Source organism: Camelina sativa, chromosome 15 (assembly GCF_030686135.1).
Source record: "Camelina sativa cultivar CO46 ecotype springtype chromosome 15, ASM3068613v1".
In the NCBI taxonomy this organism is placed as follows: domain Eukaryota; kingdom Viridiplantae; phylum Streptophyta; class Magnoliopsida; order Brassicales; family Brassicaceae; genus Camelina; species Camelina sativa.
Genome location: NC_141894.1, coordinates 32,650,159 through 32,673,155, shown reverse-complemented (window position 1 = coordinate 32,673,155; position 22,997 = coordinate 32,650,159). Strand labels below are relative to the sequence as shown.

General features: G+C 41.2%; 1 protein-coding gene and 1 non-coding gene across 2 annotated transcripts; both read left to right on the top strand.

Annotated features, from left to right (window-relative positions):
• Positions 1-965: 965 nt before the first annotated feature.
• Positions 966-4,180, top strand: LOC147927462 (uncharacterized). Its single transcript, XM_087487467.1, has 7 exons — positions 966-1,077; positions 1,174-1,269; positions 1,420-2,298; positions 2,430-3,044; positions 3,572-3,731; positions 3,822-3,921; positions 4,001-4,180. The coding sequence occupies exons 1-7, from the start codon at positions 966-968 to the stop codon at positions 4,178-4,180; spliced, it is 2,142 nt and encodes a 713-aa protein (XP_087343593.1).
• An 18,475-nt stretch (positions 4,181-22,655) lies between these two features.
• On the top strand, positions 22,656-22,761 carry LOC147927461 (small nucleolar RNA R71). Its single transcript, XR_015583205.1, has one exon. It is a non-coding gene; the product is annotated as a small nucleolar RNA R71 (small nucleolar RNA).
• The last annotated feature ends 236 nt before the right edge of the window (positions 22,762-22,997 follow it).

Genomic DNA, 22,997 nt, shown 5'->3' with positions numbered 1-22,997 from the left:
TACATATTTTTATATTTAAATTCTTTTTTTGCTAAGATTAGGCCAAAAAATTCAATATAACGTAGGATTATTTTTGTATAAGTTTAATTATCGTAGAATTTTTTGGATTTTCTTTAAGATAACTATGTGTATTTTTATTGTTAAATTATTTGTAAGGATTTTTTTTTGTTTAGATGATTCATTTTTCTTTAGAATTACAAAATTGTATAATTTACAACATAATAATAAGATTTTACTAATATTTTAATAATTTACAACATTATAAGATTTTGACACATGTCGCAATCTTATGATCGTTAGTAATTTTTGAAACCATACTTTATATAATAAGATATATATATATATATATACACCTACAAAAGACATAAACAAAACCGACCAAATTTGTAACACACGAATAAGAAAAAGCTTATATCTCATTCGACTTTTTTTTTTGGTAAAAGGTTAAGATTTATTATCAATTTTCTGTTTTTTCTGTACAAAGGAAAGAAAATAAAAAGAGAAATTAATCGAGAGATTAAAAAGGAAAGCTTATACCACTACAAGAAAACACGGATTTTACGACTACAATTGGCGACTAAACTAGTAGTCGTTAAATTTAGCGACTAAATACCCACTAATTAGCGACTGTTTGGCGACTATTTTGCGACATTTACGGCGTGTAGCTTGTGTAGTCGTAAATTTGGCGACTATTTTGCGACATTTACGGCGTGTCGTAAAATTTAGTCGCAAAATAGTAGCAAAATGTTGGTTCAAAATCACGTTTTTAACATTGCTGAGTAGGTGTACTGGTATTTGGTGACTACATGATTTAGTCACTTTTTAGTCGCTAAATTTTTCTATATAAACTTAGCTCACCAATCGTTTTTCTCACTCACAGAAACACAAAGCAACACAAAAAAAAAAGATCTTATATATTTTTAATAATGTCATGAAGTTACAATTATAGTAATTTCCGAGAGTGGATGTACAAGAGGATCGATGAGGTGACGGGAAATTTTACAGAAGAGTTCAGAGCCGGGATGGAGCAGTTCATGCAATTTGCAAATAGCCAGCCTTTTGCACAAGAAAACGGGGGTATGTTTTTTTGCCCTTGTAGTAGGTGCAAAAACGGGAAGCGTTTTCTAGGGACTAGAATTTGGAATCATCTTTTTAGTTATGGGTTTATGCCAGATTATTATGTTTGGTATAAGCATGGGGAAGAAATTAATACGGATATAGGAACGAGTAATGTTGATCCGAAATTTATTAGTGGGAGTGAGGAAGTGGGTAATGTAGTAGAAGATAGATATGTGGATATGGTGAATGATGCATTTCCTTCTAATGTGGGTTTTGATGATAACTATCAATGGGATGGGGGTTATCAGAGTGTAGAAGAACCAGTACTTAACCATTCAAAAAAATTCTATGACTTGTTAGAAAGTGCAAAAAATCCAATATATGATGGTTGTCGTGAAGGTCAGTCACAATTATCTTTAGCTGCTAGAGTTATGCAAAATAAGGCAGATTATAATATGAATGAAAAGTTAGTGGATTCAGTATGTGAAATGTTGAGTGATTATTTACCGGAGGGAAACCAGGCTACGGGTTCTCATTACGAGACAGAGAAATTGATGTGCAATTTAGGACTCCCATATCATACAATTGATGTTTGTATAAACAATTGTATGTTATTCTGGAAAGATGCCAAAAAGGAAGAAAAATGTTTGTTTTGTGATACACCAAGATGGAAGCCTAAGAATGACCGACGCAGAACCAAAGTATCATATAGTCGTATGTGGTACTTACCTATTGGTGATAGACTGAAGAGAATGTATCAGAGTCACAAGACTGCAGCAGCAATGCGATGGCATGCCGAGCACCAAGCAAAGGTGGGAGAAATGAGTCATCCGTCTGATGCAGCGGAGTGGAAGTATTTTCAAGAACAAAATCCTCAATTTGCTGAAGAACCACGTAACGTGTATTTGAGATTGTGTACTGATGGGTTCAATCCATTTGGGATGTCTCATCACCATTCATTATGGCCAGTGATATTGACGCCATATAATCTACCCCCTGGTATGTGCATGGATGCTGAGTACTTGTTTCTTACAATTCTGAATTCTGGTCCAAACAATCCGCGAGCTAGTCTTGATGTCTTTCTCCAACCTCTTATTGATGAGTTAAAAGAGTTGTGGTCTACCGGAGTCGATGCATACGATGTGTCCTTGGGCCAAAATTTCAACATAAAAGCAGTGCTGATGTGGACGATAAGCGACTTTCCTGCGTATGGCATGTTATCTGGATGGACAACACATGGTAAATTGTCTTGTCCAGTTTGCATGGACGATATAAAGTCTTTTTATCTACCGAATGGAAGGAAGACATGTTGGTTTGATTGTCATTGGAGATTTCTTCCTCCTGATCATCCTCTGAGGAGGAATAAAAAGACTTCTTGAAGGGAAAAGACGCTACAAGAGAGTATCCACCAGAGTCCTTGACCGGTGAGCAAGTTTATTCTGAGCGGTTGAATTGTGTAAATCCTACAAGAACCAAGGACGTCGGTGGAAATGGTCATGAAAGGAAGATGCATGGATATGGAAAGGACCATAACTGGCATAAGGAAAGCATTTTATGGTCGCTACCGTACTGGAAGGACCTTAATCTCCGACATAATATTGATGTGATGCATACAGAGAAGAATTTTTTGGACAACATCATGTACACTCTTATAGGTGTGAAAGGTAAATCAAAATATTCCGTCATGTCAAGGTTGGATATAGCAAAGTTCTGTTCTCGGCCACACTTACATCTTGATAGTAGGGGTAAAGCACCTTTCCCGCCCTATACATTGACAGACGAAGCCAGAACAAGCTTATTAGAATGTGTGAAATACTCGGTGAAATTCCCAGATGGCTATTTAGCAGACTTAGCTAGTTGTGTTGATATGGAAAATGGAAAGTTTTCAGGCATGAAGAGCCATGACTGCCATGTTTTCATGGAGCGGTTACTTCCATTTATCTTTGCAGAACTCCTTGACCGGAATGTCCACCTTGCGTTATCAGGTATATTAATTAATTATTTAAAGTTCTATATCTATATATGAAGTGAGTAATTGTGATGAAGTTTGACTAAATATAATATTGTAGGGGTTGGAGCATTTTTCCGGGACTTATGCTTGAGAACTTTGCAAACAAGTCGACTTCAAATTCTAAAACAAAACATTGTTTTAATCCTCTGAAATTTGGAAAAGATATTTCCACCATCCTTTTTTGATGTGATGGAGCACCTGCCTATACATCTTCCCTACGAAGCTGAATTGGGAGGCCCTGTCCAATATAGGTGGATGTATCCTTTTGAAAGGTTTTTCAAAAAATTGAAAGGAAAAGCAAAGAACAAAAGATATGCGGCTAGATCAATTGTTGAATCATATATCAATGACGAGATTTTCTCTGAGCACTACTTTGCTGCGAATATACGAACAAAATCAAGGTGAGCAATTAAGAGTAAATATTTTTAATGTGATATTTAATTTAATAATCATAATAATTACTTTTTAATTATTTGGTCAGATTAACAAGATTTGATGAAGGTGAAGCGTTTGAATATCATGTCCCTGGAGTACCTTCTATATTTACTCAAGTTGGCCGTCCAAGTGGAGAAATGAATGAAATATGGCTTTCACGTGATGACTATCGTTGCGCACACGCATATGTTTTACGGAATTGTGACTATTTTCAGCCAATTGAAAGGTACTTATATTTTCAGACTAGTTACATATTAAGATATCTAATTCAACTATATTTTCTCATATACATTGGTGATCTTATCTTTCTATATAGTATGTTTGAGGATTATATTTCGGCAAAATATCCAGGACTTACGGAGAAAGAACTCTCCGCGAAAAGAGCTGACGAATATCATTCTTGGGTTAAAGAATATGTATGTTAAACCATTTTTTGTGATATACATATTGTACTTAATGTTATTATTTAACATAACAAGACTTATATATATGCAGGTTAGTTATTGGAACGCCTCAAATCCATTTCCTACATGGGTTCAAGAGATTGTGCATGGACCTTTAAACAAGGCTAAAACATGGCCAATGTATTTTACAAGAGGTTATTTGTTTCATACGGAGAACCACGGTGCTGGACGAAAGACATGTAATTATGGGTTGATCAAAGTTTCAATTTAAAACCCAAAGCACACTCAACCACGATCTAGTGGTGTCGTCGCAGCACTTTGGGGTCGAACCACAGAGACCAAACGATACACTATGAAATTATATAAACCGAGTTTAGCTAAAGCAAAGAGATAGTTTGTGTTGCAAGTAACCGAACAAAACTGAAAATAAATAAGAGTTTGTAAAATTAAGAGAAATTATTGGGCGTAGGGAATCAATCAAGGGTTATGATCACGAATTTGGGTGATGGATTGGGATAGCTTTAGGAACCGTTCTTGAACTCGAATCTCAAATATAAAACTAACCTACTGTCGCAGTATTAGTTATCTAAGCAAGGAATCGAATGAACCCTAAACTGTCGTTTGGATCTAAACAATCCTAGCAAGCATTAAGTTCTAGTCCGATTATGTTCACAAGGTGCCCCAACTTCAACTGTCGTTGGCCGAGGATCACCTTGCTCACCTAAGTTCTTTCAAGTAATTCAACAACACTTTTGATGGCTAGATGAATTAAACCTATGGTCATAAACTAGGTAGCTAATCTAGTTTAAGCAATAAACACAACAATAGATGAAGAACACAACAGATCAATCCCAAATCTAACAACCTAAATCAATGAATCATAAACCCCCTTTGAAACCCGAAACCCAACAGAGAAATTACTCAGACATGGAAATAAAAGCACAGCAAAACAAGGATGAAGAAATCATAATCGAATTGCAAAGAGAAATGATAGGGTTCAGAATTCTTCTCCAAAGGGTTAGAAAGGATAAGAGATCTTCTCCCAAGCTTACAAGTGCTCAAAAACGGCGTAGAGTAAAAGTTATTTCTCTAGGGGTCGAGCCCCATGGTTAAATAGTAAAATAAATCCCTAAAAAGTTGGTTTAAATCAGAAAATGAAAGATTGCGTCGGGGACGGGATTGGTCGATCTCGTGAGGATCAGTCGATCCGGAATGTATTTCTGCTCTTACTCCATCTGCCTTCTAGCTCGATCAGTCTTCAACCAATTAAGCTCCAGATGCATATTTTCATCCCCAAAACGCTCAGATTCCTTCCAAAGTCACCTAAGACCTGTAAAGACTCACAAAAGACTAAAAGGACTCTAAAAGCACACTTGGACCTAGGAAAAGACTCAAAACAATCCTAAAAACTATGGTCAAGCAAGAACAGACAAAAACTCAAGAACAAAGAAAAGGTTTGAAAGTGGAAACTCACATATTCTTGGAAACTTCTTCTTTGCACTCTTCATCACATCAAATCGAGAACTACCTTATGTACTCTGCTCATGATTAGGATCAACACTCCCTACTCTGAACTCCACGGCCTTTGAGAACCTTCAGTCTCCCCATCGTTGTCTCTCTACATCAGATTAGCAAAAAGGTGTGGTCTTACCATGGGAGTATCGATCATTGAACTGTTGACTCCTTCAACCTCTTATCGCCCAAGACCTCCTCTTATGCTCCCTTTCCTCTCTCTTTTCTCACTTCCAAAGGATTGATTTCTCCCTAATTTTCTAGGGTATCATTTTACTTTTTTTATCAATCCTTTGCTCTTTTTATGTGGACAGGTTTCCATGAATTCCGAAGGATGCACGAGTTTACGCACAACCCTCGGTTCACTTCTTTTATTTCCTATATCCTTTTCTTTTCTCTTTTCTTCTTCTTCCCTTTTTTTTCTACTGAGTATTGAAGGGAAGAGAGAGGGGAAGCATACTGGTGAGGAGTTGCATGTCCCGTGAGGCTCAAGGGAGGAGTCTTGTCCGATGTATACCAAGCCCCAAGGTAAGCAATTTAGTCCGGTTAAGTCATGTCAAAGCTAGAGACAACTTCTGGTTCAACTTAGTGTTCTCCTTGGCGAGTGTCTTTTGGGGCGTGTTGAGACTGCTCATGTTCATTCCAAGCTTCATTCCAAATCAGAGGTACAAAAGTAATCATAAGAGTGTTAGTTCAAAGCAAAAGATTCCTAGAAATGATCATAGTATCCCAATTTTTTCCTTTTTTTTTAGACACGACAAACTGACTCAAATAAAAGGAAAATCAAAAGAAACAACCAAAGAAAACGTCATTAGTAACTTGGAGACATCCCGCCCCCGGACTTACTTCACACCGTCCCGGTGTGAAAGGAAAGCTAAGGAAAAGAAACCTCCGACAATAAAAATCAAAAGATAAAAATAAAAATCCTAGAAAAGAAACAGAGTAACCCGGGAAGAGGTAGCTACTGGTCGGAACTACTGAGATGGTGAGGATGTCGCGGAATGGTCAGACCCAAGAGGCTCAGTAGCTGTGTCCTCCTCGTCTTCGGTATCGATGTGAGCTGTTGGAGGTGGTGCGAAACAGGATGGTGCGAGACTCTGGAGCCAAGTAGCCAATCGAGTGAGTAACATGTTGTTCTTCCGCTGAGTGTCGTAGACCCATCTCTCAAACTCGGTGCGAGCTGGCTCCTTAGGTGGTGCAGCAAGAAACTTGTTCACATCGAAAGGAGGAAACGGTGGAAGGGGCTGAGATGGCTGCGAAGAGGTAGATGCCCCGGCGGGTTGTGGGCGGCTACGGGATCGGAGGGCTGCAGGCTCTCGCTCCTCTCCCAAAAGAACATCGTCAATATCCATAAGGATGTCAACAGGAGGATCAAAATCGATGTTCTGAACCTTGTGGAGGGAGGTGACGAAAGGCATAGGGATCAGCATATAACGAAGCTGACCGGTCTTGGTCTGGAAGCGATAGCAGAAGTTGTGTCTCACCAAAATCTCACTAGTAAACATGTACTTGAGGTCAAGCAACTTCCGCTGTGACACCATAGCGTGTGGTGGCAAAACAACGCCGCAATACTCGATGATAGGGGTCACCAACCTGCCGATGAGAACTCTCTTGTTCTTAGCATGTGCCATGTTCCTCCGAACCTGCACAAACTCCTTAGATAGCAGGAAGCCAAAGTTGACATCATGAGTTTGCTGGTACAAAGGGGAATCCGGAGAGTGAAGGAACCTGCGAAGACCATGGAAGAACATCCACAACTCGGGTAGCTGCAATGTGCTAGTCTCAGCCCTAGCATAAATTGTGTTACTCAGGAACTTCGCAGTGATTCGGAGGATGGGGTTGCGGATGCGAGACTGCCTGGCGCTTCGAGAAGCATATTGCCCAGCAGCAAGAAGCTTCCAAATTTCTGTCCTACTGTCGAGCTTCTCCATCGTGCATAATGTGTTTCTGGGGAAACCGAATATGTCACATAGATCAAACATGGAGATGGCATAGTGTTTCTTGAGTAGGAAGAAGCTGATCGAACACTGCTCGGCCATCATATCAGAACCACCCGGCGAATCAACTTGCACAGTGGCGAGGAACTCTCGAGCGAGCCGATCAAGCTAGTCCCATGCTTGCTCAGAAAAAGTACCAAACCCCATGTTTTTCACCAACTCATCGAAATCCGACAGCATACCCATCTTCTCAAAGAGCTCCCGATCGACAAAACGAGTTGGTTCCATCTTGCATTGTCCGAGTAGCTTCAAACCCTTAGTATCCTCATCACTTCAAACTCTCGTTGGCGGTTCTTCGGAAGGAGTGGCAGTCTCCTTACCGCTACGGCTTCGTTTAGGCATTGTCTACAATAAAAAGTAAATAGCCAATATATTTGAAAAATTGAAGCAATCGAAAATTCCCTAAGCTAAATCAATCCATGTTACAAGCCTATGCTAAATTCAAGCTAATGCAACCTAAATCTAGCTCCAATATTTATCTAGGACAATCAATCTCACTAATGCACTCATCAACGGTAAAGAGGAGGAGAGAATAGCAGAAATCTCAAAAATTGAGAAGTGAAAACCTTGGAATCGCCGAAACCAAATATAAATTTGGAAGAGGAAACACTTACCTTGTTCGAATGATTGGCACAAAAATTGGGTTGGGCAAAGGATGAAAAATCAAGTTGAAGAAACCCAAAATTCGAATCAAACAAGAGAGGATTTGAGAGGAGAGGGAAATCGAGTTTGTGGACGAGGGAGGAAGGAAGAAGAAAAGAAATTAGGTTTTATGGGGTGTGAACACGAATCCGGTTTAACCCGGTTCAATTTAAGTTCATAAACCCGAAAACCAGTTTTCTTCCTTCCTTCTCTTTTTTTTTTTTTCTTCTTTTTACGTCCCTCGATTTTACTTACCTGGAACGGGGATCAGTCAATCCTGAATTGGATTAGCTGATCCTGACCACCATGGAACTTTCCTTGAAAAGGGTTTCGCATCTTCTGCGTTTAGAACCTGTTCCTGAAAACCAAACTCACTACCAAACGTGATTCTCGAGTGACTCTGTAAAGAATAGCAAATTTCCTAAGAAAAGAAAAACAAAACGAAAAAGAGAAGGGTAAGCAAATGCAAACCCGTTGGATTGCCTCCCATTAGCGCTTGTTTATAGTCTCGAGCCTGACTTTTCTTGCTGCTTAGGCAGCCTGTGGCTCCTCCAGAGGGAGGGAGGTCTCAATCGTGTCATACTCCGCTAGGTACGGTTTAAGACGTTGGCCATTGATAGTGAATTCTTTGCCCTCTCGGTCCCAAAGTACAACAGCATTATAGGGCATGACTTCCTTGATTCGAAAAGGTCCGGACCAACGGGAACGCAGCTTCCCAGGAAATATCTTCAGCCTCGAGTTGAAAAGAAGGACCAAATCATTCGCAGCAAAATCCCTGGGGATAATCTTCTTGTCGTGTAAGGCTTTGGTCCTCTCCTTATATATCTTGGTGTTCTCATAAGCATCCATGCGAATTTCAACAAGCTCATTAAGCTGGATAAGGCGTCTTTCTGCTGCGGTCTTGACGTTGAAGTTCATCTGCTTGGTCGCCCACAAGGAGTGATACTCGAACTCAACAGGAAGTGACATGATTTCCCATAGACTAACCGAAAGGGGGTGGTGCCGATGGGTGTTTTGTATGCAGTCCGATATGCCCATAGTGCTTCATCGAGTTTCAAGGACCAATCCTTTCTGGTTGAGTTGACTGTCTTCTCCAAGATGCTCTTGATTTCTCGATTAGAGATCTCGACTTGCCCACTGGTCTGTGGATGGTAAGGGGTAGCAACCTTGTGTGTCACGCCATGTTTTCGCAAAAGGTTTGCAAAAAGCTTGTTAATAAAGTGAGTGCCCCCATCGCTGATTACCACTCTAGGAACACCAAACCGTGGAAAAATTATGTGCTTGAACATCTTGAGGACCACCTTCGAATCATTAGTAGGACTTGCGACAGCTTCAACCCATTTGGAAACGTAATCCACTGCAACAAGTATGTAGAGATTGCCATAAGAGGGTGGAAAAGGCCCCATGAAGTCGATTCCCCAACAGTCAAACACCTCGATTTCCAAGATGAAGTTTTGTGGCATCTCGTTCCGCTTGCTGATGTTTCCACGTCGCTGGCAAGAGTCGCATCGGGAGACAAAGTCTTGTGCATCTCGGAATAAAATGGGCCACCAGAGGCCTGCTTGGAGCACTTTTGTCGCGGTTTTGAAAGTAGCAAAGTGTCCCGCATAGCTAGAACCGTGGCAGTGAAAAAGAATTCCTTGTACTTCTGATTCTGGAACACATCTCCTGTAGAGGCCGTCAGCACAATGCTTGTAAAGAAAAGGCTCATCCCAGAAGTAGCGTTGCACATCTCTGAGGAACTTCTTCTTAGCATATCCAGTGAAGTTCGGAGGTGTTAAGCTCAAATTAATCCCTAGAGCTACTCTCTCAAACAAGAGATTACTGCAGTACTTAGGGGTCGAATCCACAGAGACTCAAGATCAAACACAATAGATTATAGAGTTTTGTAAATTACGCTAAACAAGTTAAATTAAATTAAAATAAAAACAATGCAAATATTTAAATGAAAGTGTTGTAAATGCAAAAAATCAAAAGAGTTAAGCCTAGGGAATTTCTCAGGAAATTATGAAATATTAAATCAATAAAATAATTAAGGTTCAAGCAATAAAAATCAGATCTAGAACTCTAAACTTTTGGTAAATTAAATCAGTTCTCACTGCAAATAATATCTAAATTTAAAACCAGAAAATCCAAATCTCTTTGTAAAATTCCAAGTTAAAAATTAGCTTTAAGAACAGGTTTAGATAAGTTCACAGAATTATTAATTCAAATCTCTTTGTAAGAAACAATTCTGTTCATCAATGGTTTAATCAGGAAAACAATTATATTCTCATATCAATTTATTTCCCTAAGATAACAATTCTAGGTGATCAATCAAGAATTATTGTGAAGAACAACCAAGGATGAAGATCATAAAAGATTAAGAACCCTAAAAATCTCAGATCTAATAAATCATAAAAACCCTATAAAAATTCCTAAACCTAACAAGCAAATTACTTAGACATATTAAATAATGCACATGCAATAGATATTAAAAGTAAAGAGGGAGTTCAAGAAATCTTCTCTCTACAAAGAATTCAGATCTATCTCTCCCAAAAGCTCTCAATATCTTTTCTCTCAAAAACTGCTAGAAAATAACTTAAGGGTTTGTAAAAACCTAAAAATACTATATATACATCCTAAAACACGTCCAGGGGCTTATGTTGCAATTAAAGAAGACTTTGGGCAAATTTGTAAAACTTCCAATTCTTGTTCTCTCGTCGGCCAAACACGGGTGTCAATCGATGCTCATGTGGTGTCGATCGATGCTCATGTGGTGTCGATCGAACTCTGATCAAACTCAAACTTGATTTCCTTCGGTAAAATGCTCCAAAATGATCCAAATTGCTCCATCCGTGCCAAAATCCTAGATAACCTCTAAAGATTCAAAAACAACCTAGAAACAAATCAAAACACTCAAAAAGCACACTTATATCATGGTTAAAAACCGTAAAAACCATGATATATCAACTCCCCCAGACTTAGCCTTTGCTTGCCCTCAAGCAAAACAGAAACTTAGAACTGCGAAAGAGGTTTGAAAACATAGAATTCACTCAACTGCAGGCAGGGCCGGTCCTAAGATTACCTAGGCCTAAAGCATTTATTATACAAAATATTTTATAAAATATATTAACTGTAAGCATATGATACAAACAATTTAAAAAATACAAAAACTGTTGTTTCGAGGCATCGAAACCATGACCTGGGGTATATTTTCGTACAACAGAACCAACTTAGCTAGGAACTTGTTTCATTAATCAACCCAATGGGGCCTAAAGCAGATGCTTTGGCTGCTTTAGGGGTGGGCCGGGCCTGACTGCAGGTAACTGATCTTCGCACTCTTCATCACTTTGACTCTGAAGAACTTACTTCATATACTTTTTCAATTGAAAAGCATCAACATTCCTTACTCAAATCCCACAATCCTCTGGAATCTCTAGTCTCACCATTGCCATCTCATTACATAAATTAAAGCAAGTACAGGTGAGTTTTTACCTTGGTGTATCGAACAGTGGCATATGGACTCTCTTCAGGCCAAGACATTCTTCTTACATCTCCTTTCCTCTCCCTTTTCTCACTTCCAATTTTCTTCTTTTCATATTCTTTTTTTTAGCAAAGGTGTAAGCGAATACCGGGGTCATCGGTAGTTTACCTACCCCTCGCTTCCAAGCTTTGTGTGATCATTTGACTCAAGAGTAGATTAATGAGGTCACTGGTAATTTACCTACCTCTCTAAACTGATCAAAATCACCTCATCTTTTCTTCCTTTTTTCTGATTTTTCTCTTTTTTTTTAAAGCACTGAAGGGAAGAGAGAGGGGAGACATACTTTGAAAAATTGCATTGTCTTGTATGGCCTGAAGAAGGAGTCTAGTCCACTGATTTCCAACACCAAAGTAAGATATTAAGTCCGGTTAAAATCCTGATAAAAGTTGAGACAGCATTGGTTGAACTAGATATCGTTTGAATAAGGGCTTTCAGGATTGTTGATACAGCTCATAGTCTTTCCACACTTCAGTTCTGAGGTCAAGCTTAGTCAAGAATCATTAGAGTGTTAGCCAAAGAACAAGAACCATCAGTTAGAGATCATAATTCAACATAAATTTTTGAAAAATTTGACTCAATAAAAATAAAAATACGGTTTTGACACAAGACACAAAAACCAAGTAAGTAGTTAGTACTAACCTCCCCCAGACTTAAACAACACTGTCCCCAGTGTTATCAAGCAAGGGAAAATTAAGAAACAAAAATGTGTTGAAAAATTGTAATGAAAAATGAACAGATTCTCGGGTTACCATAGGTGTCGACCGACACCATTTCAGTGTCGATCGACACTCTCGTCGAATGGTGAAATTTTGGCCGAATCTCCTTGTTAGTTGCAGTTAGTTGTGTGTGTTGTTGGATCAATCCTTTGATGTTAATTCTGTTAAGAAGCACTCAAACACAAACACAGGTTAATAGCAACATGATAGATGGATAGTTCATAAGTTCAAACAACTTTCAAACACAAACTGACTCAAAGCAAAAATAAAAATGACTCAATCCTAAAAAGGGAAAAAGATAAAGAGAACCATGATCAGAAGCTAAAATGTAACAGAAACATCATCATCACCATCATCATCATCAGTATCGTCAGCATCATCAGCATCCTCATCAGAAACAGGATCAGCAGATGGTGAAAATGGCGAAGGGGACCTGCGCCTAGTACGCCTGGTAGGACGAATGCAGCCACACTGGGAAAGTCGAGCCATGCCATTCCAGATGGCATGCAAAGCAGAAACCACATAAGTCTGATGAGCTCCCTGGTCCATAGTGGCAGGATCCTGCTGTGGCTCTGGAAACTCAAATGCCGCAGTCCCAGAAGAAGAACCAAACTCAAAACCCCCAGCAGGCTTAGCACCATCTAAATCAATAGCAGGAATAGCATCGCCTCGTCGGCGACGAGCAGCGGGTGCAGCAACAGAATCTCTCATGTCAGGCTGAAATGCCAACTGGCGGTAATCCTCACCAATATCAGTAAGTGCAGGACGCGGCATCGAAATCATACGCTCTCCGGTGGTGGAACGAAAACGCCAGAATAAAGGCTTCTTCATCCACTGAGTATGTGCCATGTAACCAACATCCATAACAGGATGCTCAGCAATTATCCTGCAACTCCCGAGATCAATCTGAAAATGCCTAAAGATTGGAGTCAGAAGACTCCCAACATACTCCTTCTTCTTTCCTTTCCCAGTGAAAGGTTTGGTCTTCAAGGTAACCAAGTGATGCGCAAAAACTGCTCCCAAGTTAACTGGCCTATCTAATGCAGGTGTAGGACAAATACCAGCAACCAAGTCTCACAAGCCAGAATACAATAAGATCAACTATGCCACTCGCATCTTGTTAGGCTCCATCTTACACAAAATTGTGTGCCCAGTAGCACGAACAACATACCTCAGGACCGGATCTCAAATATCAGTCTGTGTAGATGACTTAGAATGATATCTCCCATGTCCAAACAAACTCTAGAAATCTTGGACATCAGGAAACTTTTCAGGAAATGCAACTGCTGTAAAATCTCTCTCAAAGCCATAAATGCCACAAAGATCTCTAAGTGGTAGCTTATAACGAATACCCCGAATGAAGAAAGAAAAGAACCCCTCCTGTGCATTCTTAACTGCTTCATTCTGATAATAAACTCCCACAGTGGCCATAAACTGACGAACAAGATCAGGATACATATCATACTGCCTAGATGCAATGGTTCCCAATCCTATCCTATCCAACACAGCAAGAACCTCATCCTTAATACCCAACTGGCTCATAGCAACCAAATCAAGTGTCTTAGTGGGGTGAATCTCAACGCCTAACCATCCATTATAGAACAATGTATCATAATCATCCCAATCATCTGACACTGGCCTATTGATGTAATTTGACTCTTCAAATTCCTTCATGATATCATCATTCCAAATCCTATTACATCTAATCTTTCTACCTTCTGACCTTGGCCATGGAGGACGAGCTGGAACTTGTGGAGTAGAAGGAGTGGTCGTCGGTGGCTGAGCATCCTTCGCCGGAGCTGATGGAGGCGGACGGCGAGTTTGGCGAGAAGTGTTAGCTCCGGCGGTTCCGGTTCGTTGCTTTTTATTGGATTTCATCGCTTTGAATCGCAAAACTGAGACTGGATCCGGACAGAGGACTCAAAAACGAGTGGGATAGAGCTTTGAATTACTCAAAACGGAGCAGTATCAGAGAAGTTATGAGGATCTGAAGGTGTTCGTCGATTTTGAGAGATGAAAAACAAAAGAGACAGCTCGGGGTTTTAATCGCGTGTCCCTCGGTTTTATCGGTGTCGATCGATGCTCATTTAAGTCGTATCGAGTGATGCTTCTTTTATCGGACCTGGCCCAGTTGCAATTAAAGGCCCAATTCTCGCAATTCAGAAACTCATCAACCTTTCTTATTTTCTGCGATCCAATATCGGTGCCGACCGATACCCAGACGGTATCGATCAATGCTGATCAATGGTATCCGTAACTCTTTTTTTTTCTGAAACAATAAAAACTCAAAACCAAAAATTAATATGTTAGTGATCCTAAAAAAAAAACAAAAATTCAAAATAAGTAATTCCTACCAGTGGGTTGCCTCCCACTCAGTGCTTGTTTTAAGTCATTAGCTTGACTGTGTCAAAGCTCAAGCGTCTGGCGGATCAGAACGTAGCTGTGAATGCTTCTCAGAGGAATATCTCATCATCCAAGGTGGTGTATAAGCAGTAGATGAATGAGGTCTACCAACGACATGAGAAGCAGGACCAGAATGATACTTGGGTATAGTGCATCTTGGCTTCATCTGAGGACTCTGGAGTGTGGAGGGATGAGTCTTCCGTTGAGTAACAGATTTATGACTTGGAGCATCAATTTTGGACAAACTCAGTCGCGGATGTGGAGGAGTGTCGACCGACAGCATAGCAGTGTCGATCGACACAGAGTTTGATGATCGTTTAGCAGACACTTTCTCAACACAAAAAGTCTGTCCATCAATAGTAGGAACCCTCCTCAGCTTATCCAATCAAAGTTCTTAGTCAAACCTTCCACAATCAGTGTTATGTGTCCCATCTGCACATCTATGATGGCACCAGCTGTAGCAAAGAAAGATCTTCCCAAGATGAGAGGATCATTAGGCTCTTTATCATACTTCAGCACCACAAAGTCAGTGGGAATCATGAAGTTTCCAACCTTAACTGGAATATCCTCTAAAACACCTTCAGGAATTCGTCGGGAGCGATCAGCTAAGATAAGAGAAATCTGAGTTGGCTTGAATTCTGTCATCCCAAGTCTTACAGCAACAGAATGTGGCATCAAGTTGATGCTAGAGCCAAGATCACAGAGTGAGTGTGAAAACCTTCCTGCTGAGATTGAGCAATCAAGCACAAAGCTTCCAGGATCTGGTAGCTTCTTAGCAGTCCTACACTGAATTGCTGCACTCACTTTCTCAGAAACTACCACTTCTTGCTTTCTCTCCTTCCTCCTTTGAACAGGCTGGTTCAACAGAATTGCACTAACATCCTTAGTTAGCAAAGCTCCTTCCTCAGGGCTCAAACCATTGGATACCATTCTCTTAACATAGCGTTTAAGTGGTGGTGAAAGCTTCACTGCATCAATCAAAGGCATCTCAATCATCACCTTATCCATCATTGCTTTGCATCTAGCTTCCTCCATCTCCTGCTTAGACTTTCGTGGCTTAGGAAAAGGAATCTTAGGTTTGTAAACCCTCTCAACTGCTGGAACCTGAGATTTTGCAACTTGTGGTTCCGTCTGAGATGAGTGTCGACCGATACCCAGTTGGTGTCGATCGACACCATCATCTGGTGTCGACAGATTTATCGATTTCTCACCGTGTTCTGCAGAATCAATTTCATCAACTTCTTCATCTCTCACTGATATAGCATTGCAAGCATGCTCTGGGTTTGACTCAGTTCTCGCAGGAAGATACCCCTCTTGTCGTTTGACAGACCCAGCAGTCTGTGCAACTTGACTCTCCAGCTTCTTAACATGAACATTCAATGCATCTATCTTCCCATTCAGCTCATTGTAGACATTATCAATCTTCCCATTGAATGTCACTGTCAAATTCTCTTGTCCCTGAAGAATCTGCTCAAGCATGGCTTCCATTCTACTCTCAGAAGAAGTCTGCGGAGGCGGAGACTGATAGGATGAGTTCCCATAAGTCCTTGTGAAGTTGCTCCCTTGTTGCTGCTTCTGGTAGTCCAGTTTGGGAATGTAGCCTGAAGAGTTCCCACTGTAAGGCCAGTTGCCTTGCTGATTGCCAAATCTCTGACCTTGATTGCCATATATAAAGTTGACATCTGCTTCTTCATTCCTAGTCTCAGGTTGTGGCTCAAATGATTCAACTTCAGCAGCAAAGTGAACTGAATCAAGCTTAGCATTAACAGAAGCTAGCTGGTTTGCATCAAATCCTCCATGCAATCTCTTCCTTTCAGCATCAGCTCTCTTAGTACTATTACTCGAAGCCAAATTCTCAATCAAAGCTTCAGCATCTTCAGGATATCTTGTCTTGAAGTTTCCATGGCTTGCAGCATCCAAAGCTAACTGATACTCCCAGTCACACCCTCTGAAGAAGATACTGAGCAATTGAACTCTTGAGAAACCATGGTGTGGACAGTCCCTTTGGTAAGCTTTGAATCTCACCCAAGCTGCCTTGAATGCTTCATCTGGTCTTTGCTTGAAAGAGGACAGCTTGACTCTCAACTCATCTGACATTGCATCATCATAGAAGTAGTTGAGGAATGCCACCTTGACATCATGCCAATTTGTCAATGATCCAGCTGACAACTGCTTTAACCACTGAGATGCCTCTCCTGCAAGTGAGTAAGGGAAGAGTTTGCAGAAGATGTAGTCCTCAGTCACCCCATTAGCTTTGATGCTAGTCACCAGGTCCTCAAAATGCTCAATGTGGTCCAAGGGCTTCTCATTGGGCAAAGCAGAGAAAGGTATCTGCCCAACTAGTTGAAAGTACGCAGGTTTCAACTCAAAATCATTCCTCTGAAAAGGGGGAGGAACAATAGCGGACCGGTTCTCATACACCAGATCAGCCCGGTTGTAGTCAGCAATGGTCCTGATCAGATCCCGGTTGTGCTCCTGTCGTCGAACTGGGTTTTGTACGTGGTTGGCAGCTCCACACACGTCTGCAGGTGGGTGTCGATCGATGCCACCTGGTTGGTGTCGATCGACACCAAGATCCGGATCATCAACAACACCAGCTTGCTGGTTCACGACAGCCTGCTCGTTGACAACAGGTTCAGCAATCACGTTTCCTTCAGCATCAAGCTTTTGGCCCTGCTCATTGCGCAAGTGGCCCTCTTGATCCCTCAAAACACCAGCCTCATCACGCATCAGAATGATATATTAACCATCTTCAGAGATTTAGCTGCTTTTCTGTTCTCACGTTCAAGTTTTCCCAACTCTTGGTTGACAAATTCACAGTAGGACCAGATTTGTTGCTCCTTGTGTGAGGTCTAGGAGGCATGCACCTGAAATACCAAAGAGAAGAAAAACAAAAACGTGTAAGTAGAAAATAAAAAGAAAAGTTTAGACGAAATTAAAAACTCAAATCTAAAGGTAGATCAGAGAGTCCCTGGCAATGGCGCCAAAATTTGATAAGCTCAAATTAATCCCTAGAGCTACTCTCTCAAACAAGAGATCACTGCAGTACTTAGGGGTCGAATCCACAGAGACTCAAGATCAAACACAATAGATTATAGAGTTTTGTAAATTACGCTAAACAAGTTAAATTGAATTAAAATAAAAACAATGCAAATATTTAAATGAAAGTGTTGTAAATTCAAAAAATCAAAAGAGTTAAGCCTAGGGAATTTCTCAGGAAATTATGAAATATTAAATCAATAAAATAATTAAGGTTCAAGCAATAAAAATCAGATCTAGAACTCTAAACTTTTGGTAAATTAAATCAGTTCTCACTGCAAATAATATCTAAATTTAAAACCAGAAAATCCAAATCTCTTTGTAAAATTCCAAGTTAAAAATTAGCTTTAAGAACAGGTTTAGATAAGTTCACAGAGTTATTAATTCAAATCTCTTTGTAAGAAACAATTCTGTTCATCAATGGTTTAATCAGGAAAACAATTATATTCTCATATCAATTTATTTCCCTAAGATAACAATTCTAGGTGATCAATCAAGAATTATTGTGAAGAACAACCAAGGATGAAGATCATAAAAGATTAAGAACCCTAAAAATCTCATATCTAATAAATCATAAAAACCCTATGAAAAACCCTAAACCTAACAAGCAAATTACTCAGACATATTAAATAAAGCACAAATCATAATTCTGAATAACATGCAATAGATATTAAAAGTAAAGAGGGAGTTCAAGAAATCTTCTCTCTACAAAGAATTCAGATCTATCTCTCCCAAAAGCTCTCAATATCTTTTCTCTCAAAAACTGCTAGAAAATAACTTAAGGGTTTGTAAAAACCTAAAAATACTATATATACATCCTAAAACACGTCTAGGGGCTTATGTTGCAATTAAAGAAGACTTTGGGCAAATTTGTAAAACTTTCAATTCTTGTTCTCTCGTCGGCCAAACACGGGTGTCGATCGATGCTCATGTGGTGTCGATCGACACCATTACACTGATCCGACTCCAACTTGATTTCCTTCGGTAAAATGCTCCAAAATGATCCAAATTGCTCCATCCGTGCCAAAATCCTAGATAACCTGTAAAGACTCAAAAACAACCTAGAAACAAATCAAAAGACTCAAAAAGCACACTTATATCATGGTTAAAAACCGTAAAAACCATGATATATCAGGAGGTTCTTCTGTAACACAAATAGTTTGCGATATCGGCATACCATGGTGAATTGTTAACTGTTTGTTGAAGTACCTTAACGTCGGCTTTCTCCTTGTAGCAGTCGATGAAAGCTGCAAGCACATACACATTCTCCTCAGGGAGTCAGTCATCTATAGGGATCTCTTCATCGATTCTCAGCCTAGAAAGGTGGTCTGCAACCCCATTCTCAATCCCCTTCTTGTCCCTTATCTCAAGATCAAACTCCTGCAGTAGTAGTATCCATCGCAGCAATCTAGGTTTGGCATCTTTCTTAGTCAACAAGTAGCGCAGCGCGGCGTGATCTGTGTGCACAAAAACCTTGGATCCCACCAGATAGGACCTGAATTTCTCAAAGGCAAATACTATGGCGAGTAGTTCCTTCTCGGTTGTGGCGTACTTGGTCTGTGTCCCATCGAGTGTCCTGCTAGTGTAGTAAACAACATGCAACTTACCATCCTTGTGTTGTCCCAGAACTGCTCCAACAGCAAAATCACTTGCATCGCACATGACTTCGAATGGGGGATCCCAATCGGGTGGTTGTACTATTGGAGCCGAGATCAGTGCTTGTTTGATTGTTAGGAAAGCCTCCAAACAATCTGCAGTAAACTCAAAAGAGATGTCCTTGCAGAGCAGCTGGGTGAGTGGTCTGGCTATCTTGGAGAAATCATTTATGAACCTTCGATAAAACCCAGTATGGCCAAGGAAACTGCGAATGTCTTTAACGGTTTTCGGAGGCTGCAGACTGGACATGACCTCTATCTTGGCTTTGTCGACTTCTATCCCTCTCTCAGAAATTCGATGGCCAAGAACAATCCCATTGGTGACCATGAAATGGCATTTCTCCCAATTCAGCACAAGGTGTTTATCCACACAGCGTTGAAGCACTTTGCACAAGTTGGATAAACAGGAGGAGAAGGATGAGCCATACACCGAAAAATCATCCATAAATACTTCCATAATTTCCTCAATCAAGTCGGAGAAGATCGACATCATGCAGCGCTGGAAAGTGGCTGGAGCATTGCACAACCCAAAAGGCATTCGTCGGTAAGTGAATGTGCCGTAGGGGCAAGTGAAAGTGGTCTTCTCTTGATCATCCGGGTGAATCGGAATTTGGAAGAAACCAGAGTAACCATCCAGGAAGCAATAGTAAGGGTGATTCGCTAAACGCTCAAGCATTTGGTCAATGAATGGAAGAGGGAAGTGGTCCTTCCTTGTGGCTGTATTGAGCTTGTGGTAGTCGATGCACATGCGATGCTCTCTTACTGTCCTGGTGGGGATCAACTTGTTTTTCTCATTTACAACTACTGTCACTCCTCCTATCTTCGGCACTACATGGACTGGGCTCACCCAAGTGCTGTCAGAGATTGGGAAAATAACTCCGGCTCCCAACAGTTTGAGGATCTCCTTCTTCACCACTTCCTTGAGGTTCGGATTTAGCCTGCTTTGGTGTTCGATGGAAGACTTAGATGGATCTTCGAGGTGAATCCGATGTGAGCACAACTCCGGTGATATACCCGAAATGTCATCTAAGGAATAGCCCAAAGCCTTCCTATATTTTCTTAACTCGCAGAGTAAGAGTGCGGTTTTAACATTGTTTAGGTTAGAGTTAATGATAACCGGATATGTGGAGTTAGGTCCGAGATACGCGTACCTTAGCCCTTCTGGGAGTGGCTTTAAGTCCAACTTTGGAGCTTTGAGTTCACTCCAATCCTCCTGATTTGATTTTGTCCCAGGGCAAATTTCGGGATCAGCTGATCTGTCGTCTGGAATGGTCAATCCGTCGCCTTTACCGGATGCTTCCACAGGAGGAGTTTGATCAGTCAGTCCAGTTTCCGGATCAGTCAGTCCAGGTTGCAGATTGATGAATAGGACTTCATGTTTCAGAACTGCTGCAGCATCGAGTGTTCTGGCCAAGCTCTCAGTCTCCTCAGAGAGATATCCCAGCTCTGGTTCCGTCTTGGTGAGTGCTACAGCCAGATGATCACTTGTACACACTTCATCATAGATCTCATCAGCTATTTCGCCTATTGTGTCAACCTAGAAGGTTTGACCATCTATTGTAGGTTTCTTAGCTGCTTTCTCCAAATTGAATCTCAAAATCAGATCGTCCATGTGTAAATGGATCTTCCCCTCTGTGACGTTTATCATCGCACCAGCCGTGGCCAAGAAAGGTCTTCCAAGTAGAATCGGTTCTTGGGATTCTTCGTCAAGCTTCAGAACTATGAAATCAGTAGGAATGTAGCAGTTCCCAATTTGCACTGATAGGTTCTCCAACACTCCTTCTGGGCGTCGAGTGGAACGATCAGCAAGGACGAGGGTGACTTGGGTCGGTTTGAAGGTGTAGAGGCCAAGTCGCGTCGCAACACTGAGTGGCATAAGGCTCACGCTCGCTCCTAGATCGCAGAGGCATTTGCTGAATTTGAGATCTCCTATCGTGCAAGGCAAGGTAAACGGTCCCGGATCCCCACATTTTTCAGGCATTCGATTTTGGAGCATAGAACTGCACTCTTGTGTGAGGTACATCACTCCCTTCTCCAAACTGAGCTTGTCGGTTAGAATTTCCTTCATATACTTCTTAAGAGCTGGAACCATCCTTACTGCTTCAATGAAAGGGAGTCTCACCTGAAGCTCTCCTACTACTGACTTCAGCTTCTCATATTCTCGCTCCTGAATCTTTGATTTGCGGCGGGTAGGGAAAGGTAGTCTGGGTGCATAGGGTTGCTGCAATCCGCTGGGTTACTTTTCTTCAGGAACCATTGATCCATGTTTAACAACATCATCAGGAATGTTGTTGAGAATTTCGTCATGGTTGCCTTCCTGATCTTGTGTTTTATAATGGTCAGTCCCGTCGCTGGATCAGTCATTCCCTGCTTTCTGTTGTGGTTCCGGAAGCTCCTTGCCGCTTCGAAGGGTGACGACATTCATGTATTCTTTTGGATTAGCCTCGTTCTTCCCTGGAAGTGTCCCTGGAGGTGCCTTGACTCTAGCTGCGGATTGTGCCACTTGGTTCTCCAACACTCTCATGTGAGAATTTAACGATTCGATTCTCCCATTCAGCTCGGAGTACATGCTGTCGATCTTGACAGTCACCTCAGTGGCGTTTTTCTTCTGGTTCTCCATCAGAGCATGCATCATCTGCTCCACTTTGCTCTCTTGTGAGACTGTTGCCTGCGGTGCGACCGGTTGATATCCTTCCGCGAAGTTGTTGACCTGAGGTTTCTGTTGGAAATTCGATCCTCCAAAGCCTGTACCCTTGTTCTGGAAGCCCTGTGCGAAGTTGCTCTGCTGAGGTCGCGGCGGGTAGATCTGATCCTGAGGATTCTCGACATTGTTGCTTCTATAGGACAGATTAGGATGACTCCTAAAATTCTGGTTAAAACTTCGATTTTTGGAAGTTCCCTTGTCCTCCCATGTAGTTTACTTCCTCCGTACCCTCTTGGTATGTCTCAGCTACGAAGTCTGCATATCCCCCAGCGTGTTCCTCGCACAAGTTAACACTTTGGTGATCCCTTTTCAGCAGGAGATTCACCTTGGCTGTGAGATCCTTAATAGCATCAGTCTCTACGGAATTTACCCTAACCGTGCGGTCATAGTCTGTGCCGTGGTTGCTGTTGCTGGCTGCAAGGTTCTCTATCAGTGCATTGGCTTCATTCGCGGTGTTGGTGGAGAAGTCTCCCTTGCTGGCCGTGTCCAATGCCATCTGATACTTCTGCTCGATGCCCCCATAGAAAATGTTCATCAGATTCTCTTGAGTGTAACCGTGGTGAGGGCAATCTCGAAGGTACTCCTTGAACCTTTCCCATGCTTCACAAAATGACTCCATGCCTCCTTGCGAGAATGTAGTGATCTTTCTTCGCAGCTTGTCTGAGCGTGACTTGGTGTAGAAGTGATTCAAGAAAGCAGCTCTACATTGCGCCCAAGTGGTGAGTGATCCAGCATCCAACAAGTTCAGCCATCTAAGTGCTTTTCCGCCAAAGAGAATTGGAACAGAGTCAGCATTAGATAGTCATAGGGTACACCATTGGACCTCGTCGTACTGGTCAGCTGCTCAAAAGCCTCAATGTGATCAAGAGGACTCTCCGATGGCAAACCGTGGAA

Excerpts from the sequence above, each read along its gene's own strand:
- LOC147927462 (XM_087487467.1), top strand. The coding sequence starts at position 966 with ATGTACAAGAGGATCGATGAGGTGACGGGAAATTTTACAGAAGAGTTC. Across the intron at positions 1,078-1,173 it reads TTTTGCACAAGAAAACGGGG|ATTATTATGTTTGGTATAAG; the intron begins GTATGTTTTTTT and ends GGTTTATGCCAG. Across the intron at positions 3,732-3,821 it reads TATTTTCAGCCAATTGAAAG|TATGTTTGAGGATTATATTT; the intron begins GTACTTATATTT and ends CTTTCTATATAG.